Source organism: Nicotiana tomentosiformis, chromosome 3 (assembly GCF_000390325.3).
Source record: "Nicotiana tomentosiformis chromosome 3, ASM39032v3, whole genome shotgun sequence".
NCBI classification, from domain to species: domain Eukaryota; kingdom Viridiplantae; phylum Streptophyta; class Magnoliopsida; order Solanales; family Solanaceae; genus Nicotiana; species Nicotiana tomentosiformis.
The window spans coordinates 65,355,927-65,371,992 of NC_090814.1; the positions used below are offsets into that span (position 1 = coordinate 65,355,927).

Below are 16,066 nucleotides of genomic sequence, written 5' to 3' on the forward strand. Positions count from 1 at the left end.
ACTTTTTCACACAGGAAAAAATCCTCAAGTCATAGTAAAGGCTTTCAACCATAAAATTTGATAATTAGAAACTTCAGCAAGACTACATTGAAACAGGACGAATGAAGATGCTTGACACTACAAAATATTCCTCTGAACTCTAAAATAGCCAACTAGCAGATACTTTTGTTGCTACAACTTTGGACGTGTTAATATGATCTGCCATTGAAAATTAAAGCACCAAGCTTGTTTCTTGCGCATATAACTCTTTGAAACTAGCTTTAATTGCAGAGGATGATAGCACAGAATAGAAGATAAGCACATTACTGCCATAAATTTTATTGACAAAATAAAAAAACCTTCATCCATAATAGAGGAGCCTAACTCCCTCTCTATATTCGTTTTTGCTTATTCCCCATTGATTCTTCATGAGAAATATTAGATGACCAAATATATCTTGCGTCGAATTCGAATAAACTAAATCATCTGAGATTAGGATGGTAGTCGTTACTCTCTTTTTCTTGTATTAAAACTTGCAACCTATCGTTGTGTAAGAAGCTCAAAACTCCAATTCCACTTTCTTCTTACTTCCAGACAACCGGCACAATTTTGTTTCATTCTTCTAGTCCAAATGAGAACATTTATTCACACATAATTCACCAACACAGAATTGTACAAAACTTGGACCTTAATCTCTCAGCCTCAAGACTTCAACTTTGACCATTAGATTAAAACCTTCAAACTCAATTAGTTCAAAAAAAATGCATTCACGCAAGCACGATAATAATCAATCACCCAGTACAAATAAAATCACATAAAGGATGTACTAGTAGTTTACAATAGGTCAAAGGGGAACAAATTAAGTAAGATCATCTTCCTCGAGCTCCTTAGCCTTCAATGTTTCCTTCACTCTTAGAAGAAGTGTTGTCCTCCAAGCATCCTGTGGAGTGAAGATATTTAAGTAGATTGTAGAAAATCGGTGTAAAATTACAACATGGTAATACGTGCTCAAGTCAATTAAGCATCCAACTATGAATCTACGAAGCAGTGATAACAAAAAGAATTAAACCACCTTATAGATAATTTCAAGATTGAGTGTATTTTAGAAAACCAGATAAGCAAATGAATTCTATTGTTTTATTAAGTCAGCAGCCTCAGGCACCATTACTATGTGTAGCACTTGCATAGCCACTGCAAGTGTCAAATTCTGCTTTCAAATTCAAATGCCAATGCATTAAGTCAAGCTTGAAGGTCAGTAAAGCTACTTCTGTACTCAAATGCATCTACTGCCCCATAAATTATAAGACCTGCACCGTCTTCCCATACAAGTTTATCCTGACAATCATACCCTCTACCCTCCTTAAAATCAATATTTTAAAAAAAAATAAAAAAAAATCAGGGTTCAGTGCACCGTCTCCAGTCCTCAATTTCATCCACTTCCCTATACCTTAACTTGCAAAGAATCTAGGTCTCCTTCAGATAAACATGCCTTTTGATATACTCCAACAGTGAGAATACTGGTGGTCAAACCAAAGAAGAGTTATTTGCTGGTATAAAACGCTGCTAACTATCCTAAGCTAGGAAATATATCCAGATATTTGCCATAAAACCAAAATATAGCAGTTAAACATGAGTGGTTATGCTACAGTTACATAAAACACAAAAAAATAAATTAAGCACCCTAGAGAGAGAATGACAAGAATATTCAACCTATAGCACCAGATCAAAAGAACCCAAGGTCAGATACTGCTTCACAAGAGTTGGTGAAGATGCTACTAGCTTACGGCACTGAACGACAGCTATAGTAGTTTGTGTCACCAAAACACATGATTTTTCTTTTAATTGGTACGAAAGTGTCAAGAGTTCAAGATTACCAGTTGTGTCATGCTATCATACTCTTTGACAGCATCAGTGAACTTTGCAACATCTTCCTCATCAATTGCAGCTGCCAAATCCTGTTATTGGCAAAAATACTCCCAAATTAGCTCTTTACTGTCATATTCAGAAATTACATGTACGATAACTGCGAAGCAACAAGTATAAGCACTTGAGTGAAATCTTATATTGTCTTTGGCCCTTGCGTGACTGTACCTCAATATGATCATTTGCAATACTAGGAGGTAATTAGCAATAAATGCATTGGATCATGTGAAATATGATAGCAGTTTGTAGTTTTGATATGATGCAAACTATTTTCACAAAGACCAGAGCCAACAATCATCTAAAAGTGAAGGGTCAGGAAGCAGGAGAGAAAATAACATGCATAGGCTGGAATATGCAAGCTATGACATACCACTAGCAATTTGCATTCGCGTGTCCCTGAAAATGTTGGATCCAGCTCCTGCAGATAAAGAAGCAATATTTACTAACTGAAAGCATGTCTGTGGATAGAAATCTTCGTGGCTGAAAAAGAAACCTGATATCGCTCCAATGCATTGTTGATTGCAACAACATCACCTTTACAAAGTTGGCAAATGCCAGCATTAAGAAGATGCCCTCTAACTCCATACTTCAACAAGTTGTTATTGACTGAGTGACGTGCAATCTCCTCAAAGATCTCAATTGCTCTCGGATATCTGAGAAAATAATGTCGAATTTGTATGAGAACAAACCAATTCTTATAATACATTGAACAATTAGAAGCTAAAACAACAGCTTATAACTTTATTAACACCGTGAAATATGGGACTCATCAAATGCCATTTATTCACAGTTACACTCATAATTCGGAAGTGATAACCTTCTCCTAACTACTGATATTGACCCCTTTTCTTTCTTTCCTGTTTGTTTCATCCATAATAAGAGATTGATTTCACCATCACTCCAAGAAGACCAGATAAACCTCAAAGATTTGACAGAGAACTATGCAATATCTTCCAGTGCTGAGCAATCGCTCTCACGACATGATCAGCATTGTTTCTTTTTTTCTTCTGAAAATTATATCACTTCCTAACTACAATGAATCTTACTTTTCTATTTGAGCAGAGAATTGTGCAACTTTCTGCTTGCACTGATTTGCAGTTGTTGTCACATCTTCACTCTGGAAAAGATCAGCTGCCTTCTCGTAGTAACTAATGGCCTGCTCCAAGTTTTGCTCTTGCTCATATAATTCAGCAATTTCCTGCACACCGAGCAAGTTACATCTCTTTCAAACAGTGAAACCAAGCTTCCTATGGATACTTCAACTAAAGTATCTGCATTTTCTACAATCATTTTGTCGTGAGGGTCACATACGACATTAATAAGAAAGTGACAGACACAAGACCAGTCACCTATCACCTTTCTTGGTAATATAAGAAGTTCAACCGGGTAAGTACATAAGACAAACAAAGCATTGAGCTGACAAGAACATATATTTAGAGCATGTGCTCACATGAAGAGTCTGATTGAACACAAAAGAACAGCCCTCTAAAACATCAAAGACCACAGCTAGATTTTATACCTTGTAATATCTTGCAGACATATTTAGCCTCCCAATGTCCAGAAACATGTTCACTGCCTGCTCTAAACACGATATTGCCTCTGCAGGATACATATATACAGAATTCAATTTGTTTAAGCCAAAGCTAAAGATGACTAAAGAAGAATGGAAAAATAATAACAATGTGATGCTTTTCAGAAAACATCCTCGAAAATGATGTGACATTTGAATTACACTGCGTATGATTTTAGGAGCAAAATGGACATGAATATAGTAGAATGGATAAGCCGGATAAATATAATCAACCTCAGCTAATTTGGGTTGAGGTGTAGTTGATAGATTGATTATTGATATATACTATAATGATCTTTCTTTTAAGCATGAAATTCACTAAATAATGGGCCACCACTCTACCCATATCTACTTAAATACCAAAACTTGATTCTCCACTTGTGATGTGTGCTTATCACAGATCCTGCACTGTACCATATAAGACAAAGGGCTCACCCTCTACCTTTCCCAGAACCAAAGCCCCGGAAGCAATATATTGTTCTGACTCAGAATCGATTAAACAAGTGTGCGTGTACATAATGTATGCGTGCCTGTGACAATGATAACCAGTCTCTCTCTCTCTCTCTCTCTCTCTCTCTCTCTCTCTCTCTCTCTCTCTCTCTCTCTCTCTCTCATCAGTACTTTGCTTTGCGGGTGTTTAGCAATATTGATGGTTTCAATTTCTAAATATGACCACCAAAACCTCCAAAAATGAAAGAAATTTAACTGTAGTTTCAAAATTATGTGTTCCAAGGAACATCCTTGGAATCTCTCAAAGTGTTTTTTCTTTTTTTTTTTGACAAGTACTAACTATCAAAAAATTAATATTTGTCAATGTGGCAACAACCCTCATATAACTCAACATATTTATCTTATGAAATAACAAACAAATGTGAGAGCATTAACATAAACTATCAATTAAATGGGAGTGCACTATCTTACTTTCATTGAATTCAACAAAGTTATTCTTTTAGTATGTTATATCATAAATGATGCTATGTGTAAACTTTTATCCATGGTATTTTGTAGATACTCTTGATATTATGCATTAAAGCATGAAGTTATGAATAAATACAATAACTTCTTTTTCTTTGTAACAATGTAATCATTATGTATCTTATATACTAATCTAGTAAAGTTACTGCATTCAAATATTTAACATAAACTCAAAATAGTTTCCAAATGTTTCAAAAAAGTTTCTGTTTTAATTAATTTGAGACTTAAAAAATTCTAATCATGCCTATATCCAGAATAGTTGGCACTTGGCAGTGCAACACTCTCCAATCTTTTTAACATCCTTATTATAAATTACAAATTGAAAGTGTCATTCTAATAGCAAAAAGAATAACCTCACCCATAAAGGAGAGCATCTAGCAGCTTACGGATGGCAGAGCAACTACCTTGGAACAATGCCCACACCCCAGTTACACTGGGATTGTTGTTGTTGTTGTACAAGATAACTAATACGTATTTGATAAAAGCAAAACCTCTAAGAAGTTCCTAATGAAAAGAGGATTACACGTAGAGCAGGGCGCACTTGCATCAACAGATGTTAACTTCATTTGGAGGGGTTCTTTTCAAGCATGCAACATAAAAGGGCTGGTTTGAATCAAATAAGTGTTCCGTGACTTACAAACCTTTAGTGTTTGACTTCTTGTAGCAATGAGCAGCATCAGCATAAGCATTAGCAGCCTCATGTTTGCTATCCAACTGCGAACATAAAGTGAAACGAGTTTCAAGAACTGAAAAAAGGAAAGAGTGTCAATGAGAGACGACTCACTACAGGAGGATCAAACACTTACCTTAAGATGACAATTAGCCAATTTAACATATACTGCTCCGGCTTGATCCCCTGAATTAACCAGGAAGTAAGAAATTAGTATACAATTTCTTACCATGCAACGAGGCTGATTGAATCTATGAAACAGTTTTCCCTGAAGATCCTTCAGACTTAAGACCTTGCCTTATTAAGAAATTTATTCACTTTTTCTGACATCGAAGCGATTATGTCCATCTTATACAAGTTTAAAAACTAATTGAAGAAAACGCTTTTTTTCTTTGTTTTTGAAGTATCTCTTTCCATTTCTAGAATTAATTCAACCAAGGAAAAGAGACAGCGGAATCATCAAAATCAGCCTATACAGCAAGGTAGAAGCAAGAGTTATAAGCAAGTTATAACTCAACCAAGTGCTGCATGTCAAAAGGAAGATAAAATCTGCTCACTGAAAACTCTCCTTGCATGAATTATGAATAATGATGCAGCTTTTTAAAAGATCAAAATAATACAAATGCCGTTCTTTTTTTATGCTCCAACAGTTGTTTTATAACCGAGAAATCCCCGGAGGCAAGTGGAGCACGGTTCTAACTCTGTGGATAATAGGTCGCCCCTCACCCTTCTCCACTTATATACCAGGCTTTTGACTACGGCAAGCTCCAAACTTTTGATGTGCCCCTAACCCACACATCACATGTGGCACTCTTAAAACTAGACCAAAGCCGTGGAGGCAATGCTCCAACAATTAACTAACAAATCAAATCCAGCAAAATTTTACACAAATTTCTGTGCTTGCTCATGGTCGAATATGTCTACAAACTAATTACTTGGACCAAACAATCATCCTCATAAGGAAGCTCATTTAATGAGAAAATGCATAAACAATCGTCATCAAATTTCCGGGCTTTCTCACATATTTATTTGGATTCACCTCCAATTCAAAATTAGAAAAAGAAAATAAAGAAAGCAATCAATATCACCGTTTACAATACGATAGTTTGGTAAAAATAAGAAAATTAAAATCTTAAAAACAGAATCGGAGTTGGTCACCACAGTACTAGATCTTAATAAAATGATAAATCGCGAGGAAAAGGAAAAGCAGAACTAACATGATTTGGCGAGTTTGAAGCAATTGCCAGCTTTATCGAAGAGATCAGCGGCGTCTTCGTGTTTGGAGCCAAAAAGGCCCCATCCGCTCAGCTTCTTCTCTGCCTTCTTCTCGAAATCTTCACCTCTTGCGATTTGATCCCCCATTGTTTTTTGGTCAGCACAAAAGGGCGATCGATAGCTGTCGTTTGAAGTAATCTGAAAATGAAGGAAAAGGGGAAGAAAATAATGCGGTGGCGATGTCGAAAAAGTGAAAGAGTCCGGTTTTAGGAATAGAATGGGCTTTGATTTTTCTAGGCCTGCCCCTTTTTGTTGGGCTTGGGGACCAGTAGAGAAAAGTATTCACCGTCCAGACACCAAGATATAATTTAGTGGGCCCCGGCAAATTTCAAGAACAAAATACAAACTTAGCCGGTTTGTCGTAAAAATTGCATGGGGCGCCCTATTTGGTCGCCCCCTTTTAACTTATACCCGTTTTGTTTTTTCGTTTGCATCTGTACCCATTTTTTTGTTAAAAGCATTTTAAAAAGACGATTTTACCCTTTACGACTATTGTCGCCGCAACAGACTTGTTTAAAGTCTATATTGGGGGATCGGATTGCACGCCGCAACAAACTTGTTTAAGGTTTATATTGGGGGAACGGGTTGCACGCCGCAATGGAAACAAGTTGAGGAATTGTAACTGCTGAGTTGATTTCAATTATTAATATTGTTTACTGGTCTTAGTAATATTCCCGTTATTATTATTGTTTCTATTACTATTATTGTGTACAGGTTAATGTAAGTGAACCGCCTTAGCCTCGTCACTACTTCACCGAGGTTAGGCTCGACACTTACCAGTATATGGGGTCGGTTGTACTAATACTACACTCTGCACTTCTTGTGCAGATTTCGGAGTTGGTCCCAGCAGCGTACCATAGACTTGCTCGGATTTCATCCACTCAGAGGAGACTTGAGGTATAACTGCAAAACGTCCGCAGTTCTAAAGTCCCCGTCTATCTTATTTTAGTTGTGTATTTGCTTTCAGGCAGCTTTATTTTATTCAGACTTTTATTTGTATTATTCTAGAAGCTCGTGCACTTGTGACTCCAATTCTGGGATGGTATTTAGATAACACTTTTTTATGGATTATTCACTATATTTCAGACTTTACTTCCGCATTTGTTTCTTTGTTATTAATCAATTTAAAATTATTTTAAAATGGATAATATTATTCTAATATTGGCTTGCCTAGCAAGTGAAATGTTAGGCGCCATCACGGTCCCGGAGGTGGGAATTTTGGATCGCGACAACTATTATTTATGCAAAGGATAATATCTCTTATAAGGATATTAAATCTATCTTAAAATCAAAAGAACATATAGATAGTGATATTACTAGGGAAGCTGGTAGAACTCATGCGGAAGTTGGCTTATTTGTTAGGGGCAAATCCGACTCCATATGCAGATACAATAATTGAGAGTATCGCTATTGTCATAAGAAATGTCATATTATCTCTGAATGCTACAAACTGAAAAATAAAGAAAATCATAAGAGAAAAAATGAGCACAAAAATACTGACACCGGCGAAGCTAGTGTAGCAACTGATGAGATTGAGGGAACTATATTTTTAGCAACTGAAACTAGTTTCAGATCAAACAATGAGTGGATTTTAGATTCTGGTTGTTCATATCATATGTGTCATAGTGGGGACTTGTTTTCTACTTATGATTAAGTTGAAGGTGGAGTTGTCCACCTGGGTAACAATGTTACTTGTAACGTTATTGGCAAAGGTACAATTCAGATCAGAATGCACGATGGTGTGGTGAGGACTCTCACCGATCTCACCGATGTTAGATATGTTCCTGAGTTGAAGAAAAATCTCATCTATTTGGGCACTTTAGAATCCCTTGGGTGCAAATTCACTAGTAAAGGCGGAGTTCTAAAAACATTTCAAGGAGCTCTTGTGATCATGAAAGCACACAGATCTGGTTCGTTGTATACTTTATTGGGATCCACTGTTATAAGCCCTACTACAGTTTCGGTATCAGACAACTTGTCTGATTTTGATGGCATTAAATTTTGACATATGCCCATTGAGGCTTTTGCGAAGAAGGTGAAGCAAATTTACTATATCAACCAAAGTTAGGCCAAAGTGAAGATTTGTAATTATTTCCAAATTTTGGCTAGTGGAGTCTATCTCACATAAGCATAAGCCTATTTGCAAAGTAGACTTTGTTGGTAATATTCTTTGGGACCCAAAAATATTGCATTGTGTGGTAGATATCATTTGCACAAGTTGTATCTTTTCTTTTACAACTAAGAGGCCAAAGCTTTTTTGCCTATAAAAGAAAAGACCATTAGTTCATTTTAAACACACCAATAAGATTTGAGTCTTCATTTCTTATTTCTTCTCCCACTTTAGTAATTGAGAGTATTTTGTAAGAGAGTTGAGTGTTGGAAAATACTTGTGTGGTCCCCTTTCTTTGGAGTGATCTTGAGATTATTCTCTCGAGGGTATTTGGGATTAATTAGAGTATTTACTCTAATTTTGTACGCTCTTTTGTACTCTTATTGCTATAGTGAATTTGTTCATCTCCGCTTGTCGACGTAGGTCACACTGACCGAACCATGTTAAATTGATGTCCTCTTTATATGATTTAATTGTCGGTATTATCAACTTGCATTGTCTTTGTTATTGTCATTATAACATTGTTTGGCTAAATTTCGCATTACCCGAGTTTCCGATCCTAACACCCTCTTTAACTTTGGGAGTTCTATTTTTCTATTTTTTCTGTTAAATTTCAAATTTGCACTCACTTTATTTTCTTTTAGTTTTTTCAGTTTTCCCCAAATTCTGATTAACATGTGAACATTACAATTGCTACAAAATACTTGGTTCTATTTTATCATTCATACAACTTAAAATAAAATGGTTAATACAGGAACTGTGTTTAAATTGGGTGTAGACGGGCTCCTTTTTTCCCTTTTATTTAAGTTTTTTGTAATAATTATGGTATTATCCATTGTTCAAGGGTATTGAAAGCTCTATGATTGTAGATTTGGGGGCAAGTAAGTGACATCTGCATATGATGCAAGATGAATTAATTTTCAACATTTAGCAATTTCATTACAAATGACTTAAATGATAAAATACTGAACTAGAATAGTATACATTGCACTCTTATTTTCATCTCATTGTTTGAGTGATTTGATGCACTTCGAGCGTTTGATAATATGCCAGAAACAAATAAATAGAGTAAGTTTTACTGTTTTCTTCTTTGATAGATGTTCTACCACATGTGTCTCTATCATTCATGAATTTGAGAGGTACATTTTATGCTTTTATGGGATAGTATTGGTAAAATAATATTATAGGGCATGTGTATTTCTGCTAGAATATTGCATCTGATTGTCTCTAATAAAAAAATTGATGTTGTTCATTGAACTTTTCCATTCGCAATTTTTTTTAAAGTTTCTCAAAATTCATCAAACTATAAATATTAATTTAACGAAGTTATAAACTATTTAGAACAAGAATATTGGAAAACAAAGATACTGCATAAGTTCTTAGATTTCTGGTTAGCCTTAGTTAGACGAGTAACATTGAGATTTCACTCTGCTATCTTCTGAAAGTCATATAGCTGCAATTTGTTTTTTATCTGTCAGCTACAGCTACATGTTTTATTTTCTGGTACAACATAGTACTTTGATGCATCAAATTGCATAAGGTAGAAATGGAGGTTAAATGGTAAAGTTAGAAATATGATAAGAGTATAAACTGAACAAGCGAACAAGAATGGAAGATATGCACGTGGCTATTTGAGAAGAATGAAATAATTTTTTGGATGACTATATAGCACATTAATGCATGTTACAGAAAGTTTAACACCACTATATTCTATATTAAATCAATTCAATGGATCAAGAGAGGTTGCTCTGATGGTAAGCAACCTCCACTTCCAACCAAGAGGTTGTGAGTTCGAGTCACTCCAAGAGTAAGGTGGGGAGTTCTTGGAGGGAAGGAGCCGAGTGTCTATCGGAAACAGCCTCTCTACCTCATGGTAGGGGTAAGGTCTGCGTACACACTACCCTCCCCAGACCCCACTAGTGAGATTATATTGGGTTGTTGTTGTTGTAATGGACCAAGCAAGCGTTGATAGTATATTATTTGGTCCTCCTGTGGTAATCATATTCTTTTTTTATGAACTATATCCTATTCCACAAGGGCTTCTCGGAACAATCAAAGATGTATGGATGCTCCGATACAATTAGTGTATAAACATGCACTTAGTTGTATTGTAGTATTATTTATCGTCATTTGAGAACACACTGAATTTTTCTCTAATTTCAAGAATTTGATAATTTTTTTTCTTTTTGCAGAACACTCTGTAGTTTTATCCCTTGAGTTCTACTTTCCCATAAAATTAAATGTTAGGCTCCCATGTCCTTCAAAAACTATATGAGAGCAAATGTGCTCTAATGCTATAACATTGTCCAATCGTGATGCCTACAATTACATAAAAGAGCTAGCTTTGAGGTTTAGCTTTTCTTACTTCTTTTAAGCTTCACTTCTATTTCTCCCTCAATTTGAAATATTTTTATAATATATATATAATATGTGCATGTGCATATTTTTGTGCCTTGGTAAGAAATATTGATATTAGAATGCCTCACTGGAAGCAATATACTTTATTGTGTTGACTCAGATTTACAATGTTGGACATAATCCAAAGACCTAAGAAAATAGAAGCAAGAGCTTGGAAAAGTTGATGCAAGATCAAAAGACATTCACAAGCTCACTCTTCGATGCTATACCTATTGCAGGAGATACTTTGCTTGCTAAGAACCTCGACTGATGTGAATGTGCTTTATTTTAATATGAGATGATTTACTGTATGACTAAAGGATTGAAAAGGCAATTCGGATTTTTATCAGGCAATGAATATGTAAACTATTTCATAATGACTTCTTAAATTTCTTTTGTAAGTTTGTGCTACTCTCTTCCTAGACTTCCACTTTTGCACTTGGTTTTCTTATTCTACTTATTTGTTTAGGAAGGAACTTGCATTATTTGTGTGGCTTCAGGTTCGAGTAGAAGTTTATTTCATTTGGACAATTTTTTTCTTTGATTGAAATATAAAGAAGTTGTCTTCGCTAGATTCTTCTCATATTTTCTGGTAATGGAAATAAAAAGCAGCAAAATAGATGAAGCGCGTCAGGAACGGCGAATCTTTTTGTGATAAAAAAATTCATTTTGCAATTTCATTATTATATTGCACAACAATCTAATCTGCGCTATAAGGGAAATTACTGAGAAAATACTACTCCTTTGATTAATTTGTCACAACAATTTTCCAGTAAGGGACTGAATCAGAAACTTCACATGTTCATAAACTATGACCCACATTCCTTTTCAGATTCAATGCACTTACATTTACTTAATTAAATTGCACTTCACTACAAATAATACAAGAAGCTTAAAGCTGCTACTGCCAAAAGCTCCTCAAGGACTATATATGACAATCCATACAAGTTTCTCTCTTCTTTTTCAATGTTGGATTTTGAAGTATTTTGTAAGATAGGAAAATTGATGCAGAAGCCCCATTTCATGTCTTATAAGATGTGCATTTTTTATTTGAAAGAGAATTTGGAAAATCTTTTGTTGCATGCTTTTTGTTGAATGAAAGAATCCGGAGATGTTTAAATCGGAGTTCTATCGCTTTATGTTATTTGATGTTCAAGTAGTTTATCATGTTTGTGCGTTAAGTTACATTTTGCACATGAATCACACAATACCACTTTTGTAGTTGTGTTCTTCTCGCTTATATATAGTAAAAATTCATCCATTTTGTGAAAGGACAATGTGAAAGGTGGGTTCCTTCTTTGTAAGATTACTTTGGAGTCCTTTTCTTTCCTTTATTTTTTAGAAGGCTACCTCATTACTTAAGATTTCTCTTTTTTCCCTTCTAAATTTGCTACTTCTTTACTACAGGTAAAGATTAGAATACTTTGATTTTGTACAAGTCAGCCCATTAATTTTTTTTACAAAACCCTTATCACAAGAGTTAGTGAGATCCAAAAGATGAAAATGATAGTTTGTAGAAGCAAAATGTTCATAAGTACTTCTTCGAACAAAGTTTCATTCCTTTTGGTTCTATTTTTGGTGGACCTTGTTTGGCTTATGCTAGATTTAGTATCTTTTGATTTGAGTTGGCATTTAATTGGAAGTTTTTTTGGGTTGGATATATCCTTACGCAGAACACAAACTCATAACTCTGAACAAGTTGATCCTCTTCAATTTTTGCGAGTGCGTATCTTAATGGCTCTTTGCAAAAGTTATTTTACAAAAAATTCCTTACTACGTTGGGCCCGTGCATCGCACAAGCTTCAGTATCTAGTATGAGTATATAAGTCCATTACTTTAAATAAGGATTGAGGACTACAGAAATTTGATCCTATAAGAATACATAATTGGGTAGGTTGATAAGTAAAAATTGAATATAGACTTTCTCTTCATAAAATTAAGCGGCCAATAGATCGATATTGAGGTAGGAAGGATAGAATGTACTATGTACAATCTAAAGTTAATGAGAAAGTTTAATATCTTATATAAAGTTAGAGATAAGTCTTTTCAGTACACTTAACTTCCTACTTTAGCCCTTGATATATTTTTGTTGGTTGCTCTTAGGGGTTATTTGGTTAATGAAAAAGACATTCCGGAATTAATAATAATGAAATTATAATATTAGAATTAATGATGACGAGATTATGCAGTGGATATTTTTATTGGTAGTTTGGTTCATGGAATAAATAGAATATACGGAGTTTAATTCAAATAGCTTAAGTTTTGATGAACTATCTATGTACAAAACACCATCAAGTAAATTAAAAGATAATCTGTTAGAATAGGATTTGTATTATACTACTACGCTTGTATTTATTTATACTACATTAGGGAGTTGTAAAATATGCTTATATTCTTCTACAGAGGACAACTTATAAATACAAAACTCTTACCATAATTAGGGTAAGCACAACGTTAATATACCCGTTATCCCAATTATTCCTCTCCCTTTCGTCTTGTTTTTGGGATTGACCTCGACTATTCTGTTTTAAGTCCATTTGGCTGCCTCTGTTATCCCAATTTGTGCCCTTATCGCATTCACAAACTAGATAATCCCTCATCTCCATGTATCTTCATTGGCTATAATGTCAATCACAAAGGATATCGATGTCTCCCTCTTGATATTCAACGTGTTTATACAAGTCGATTTGTTCGCTTTGTCAAACATTGCTTTCCCTATGCTACTCCACATCTTCTTCCTTCTTTCCTTAATTCTTCTCCCTCGGTTTGTCACACCCCATTGTCTCAGTCCTCCCGCGTTGTATCACATACTGTTGTACAATCTAGTGCTCCCTATTATATTTTTCCTGCTCTTCCATCTACATCTTAGCTTTTTCTTGGCCATTCTTCTATTTCTCCTTAGAGTTCTTCTTCGTTGTCTCCGTCTAGTTCCACACCATCTATACATACATCTGCTAATCATTCTACATCAATCCCCTATGCGCCTCCTACTTCACCATTGTCACTTCCTTCTCATCATATGGTTACCTGGTCAAAAGTTGGTGTTGTCAAACCCAATCAGAAGTATGTTTTACTTGCTCAGTCCTTATCTGAATTACTTCTTGAGCCATCTTGTTATAGTTCTGCGGTTAAGGTTTCCCGTTGGCGTGATGCTATGGCTGATGAGTTTAATGCTCTTCTAGCTAATCATACCTGGTCTCTTGTTCCTCGTCCTCCAAATATCAATGTAGTTGGTTGTAAATGGGTATATCGGGTTAAGTTTGATGGATCTATTGATCGATGTAAGGCTCGTTTAGTAGATAAGGGATATACACAGTCTTATGGTGTGGACTATGGTAAGACATTCAGTCTGGTGATTCGTCCTGCTACTGTTAGACTGGTTCTTTCTATTGCCTTATCTCGTGGATGGCATATTGATCAGTTTTGACGTTAAAAATACATTTCTTAATGGTTTACTAATTGAGACTATTTATATGGAGCAACCACAGGCTTTTAAGTATTCTCACTATCCCCATCATGTTTGCAGGCTTCATAAGGCTCTCTATGGTCTTAAGCAAGCTCCTTGGCTTGGTTTGCTCGCTTTGGCCACTTTCTCATCTCTCATGGATTTTCTAATAGTCGAGCCGATAGCCCCTTATTTGTTTATAAATCTGGAGAACGATACTTGTATCTTCTCCTTTATGTTGATGATATTATTCTTACATGGGAGATTCTTCTTTGTTATCATGGTTTTCTGACTTACTACATGTTGTGTTTTCTATTAATGATCTGGGACATCTTCACTTTTTTCTTGGAGTTCGTGTTTCTCACAGTTCTTCAGGTCTTCATCTTTCTCAAGTATGTGATCACATTCAAAGCACACCTCAAAAAAGATATGTAACGGTCGTATGCAATAATAGAAACCCAACTAAGAGTCGGAGTCAAATTCACAGGGAGCTAAGATGAGAGTTAGGAGTATATATTTCAATTTGCACAATTGGATTATCTCGATTGCACTTTCACAACAAAGATTTATTTTCTTTTTCTAATATTATTCTAATGATTGCAAAATAAAGAAAGGAGACTAGAGATACTTGTTTTTAAGGTTTTTTCAGAAGGACAAAAGGCCTAGGGCAATGACCATGACCTAGGTATTTGCCTAATGGGATAAAGATTTTAATGCTTGTTTTGCCGATTGGGGTGTATTATAGCTCTCAACTCTCAATTGCCCACTCACTACCTCTCGGTCAGAGAGTGATTTTGCCCAATTTGGCTTTCTCAAGACCAAATGGGTATCACCCAAAACAATTGATAAGAGCTCAAGTCGGTTTATTACTATCTCTAGGTTGAACCCTTTAATTGAGTTAAACAATCTCTCAATTGATTTAATTCCTTATTAGCCTAGTTATTCCTAGATTAGGTCCCTCTTTCTCAAGTAGAGACTAAGACAAATAGACATGAATTAATATTTGCAACCATTAATTCTACAATTAAAGTATGTACTAAGCTAAATAATCAATATCCACTCATAAACAAGCACTAAATTAGATACACATAAGGTTTATACACTAGGGTTGAGTCACAACTATAATAAAAGTCTAGCTACTTATAATGAGGTTTGAAGAAAATAAGGAAGAAAGACTAATTAAACTCATAATGGAAGCTTAAAATAATTAAATCTATTGTAAATACACCAAAGCAAAGTAAAAATTTCTAATATAGTAAAAAAAAAACGGCTACACCAATTTAAGAGGTTCAAACTTGACCAAATTTTGTCAAACTCGTCTATTTATACAAGGCTAAAAATCTTGGACGAAAATGCCACTCGGGAGGTTTTGCGGATGTACAATTTCATGTGCGGTCAGCAGATTTCTTCATCTGGCAGGAGCTGGAGTTCTGCGGCTGCACATTTCTGGACTGCGGCCGCAAGGCACTCTTCTATGGCCGCACAATTCTTGTGCGGTCCGCAATTTACATAGGCCCCTGGACTTGGTCTTTTTGCATACTCTCTGATCTTCGACTCTTAGCCCAGCTTTGCGGCCGCACAATTCATGTGCGGTCCGCACTTTGCATAAATGTCTACTAGATTTTTCCTCTTTGTTTGCGGCCGCAGATGAAATTCTACGGTCCCCATTTTCTTCTGCGGCCCGCACATTTGAGATTTCGCGGCCTTTATTGCCTTGTGCTT

The 16,066-nt window shown here is 35.4% G+C and overlaps 1 protein-coding gene across 2 annotated transcripts; it reads right to left on the minus strand.

Moving 5' to 3' along the window:
- Window positions 1–726: 726 nt before the first annotated feature.
- Window positions 727–6,606, minus strand: LOC104107255 (alpha-soluble NSF attachment protein). Of its 2 annotated transcripts, none has more exons than XM_009616000.4 (9): window positions 6,335–6,606; window positions 5,254–5,303; window positions 5,089–5,161; window positions 3,422–3,501; window positions 2,949–3,100; window positions 2,396–2,555; window positions 2,273–2,320; window positions 1,854–1,934; window positions 727–919 (listed from the first exon to the last, which is right to left on the minus strand). In XM_009616000.4, the coding sequence occupies exons 1-9, from the start codon at window positions 6,477–6,479 to the stop codon at window positions 839–841; spliced, it is 870 nt and encodes a 289-aa protein (XP_009614295.1). In that variant the 5' UTR covers window positions 6,480–6,606; the 3' UTR covers window positions 727–838. The 2 variants fall into 2 exon arrangements, with proteins under 2 accessions (XP_009614295.1, XP_070053146.1); XM_070197045.1 differs by lacking the exon at window positions 727–919 and adding an exon at window positions 1,352–1,496 and having other exon boundaries at window positions 6,335–6,589.
- Between the last annotated feature and the right edge of the window lie 9,460 nt (window positions 6,607–16,066).

What these genes read in the sequence shown, in the direction of transcription:
- LOC104107255 (XM_009616000.4), bottom strand. Translation starts at nt 6,479, where the DNA reads ATGGGGGATCAAATCGCAAGAGGTGAAGATTTCGAGAAGAAGGCAGAG. An exon ending in TGTCTGCAAGATATTACAAG is followed by an intron (nt 3,101 to 3,421) that starts GTATAAAATCTA and finishes CTCGGTGTGCAG; the next exon opens with GAAATTGCTGAATTATATGA. An exon ending in ATGCATTGGAGCGATATCAG is followed by an intron (nt 2,321 to 2,395) that starts GTTTCTTTTTCA and finishes CTTTATCTGCAG; the next exon opens with GAGCTGGATCCAACATTTTC.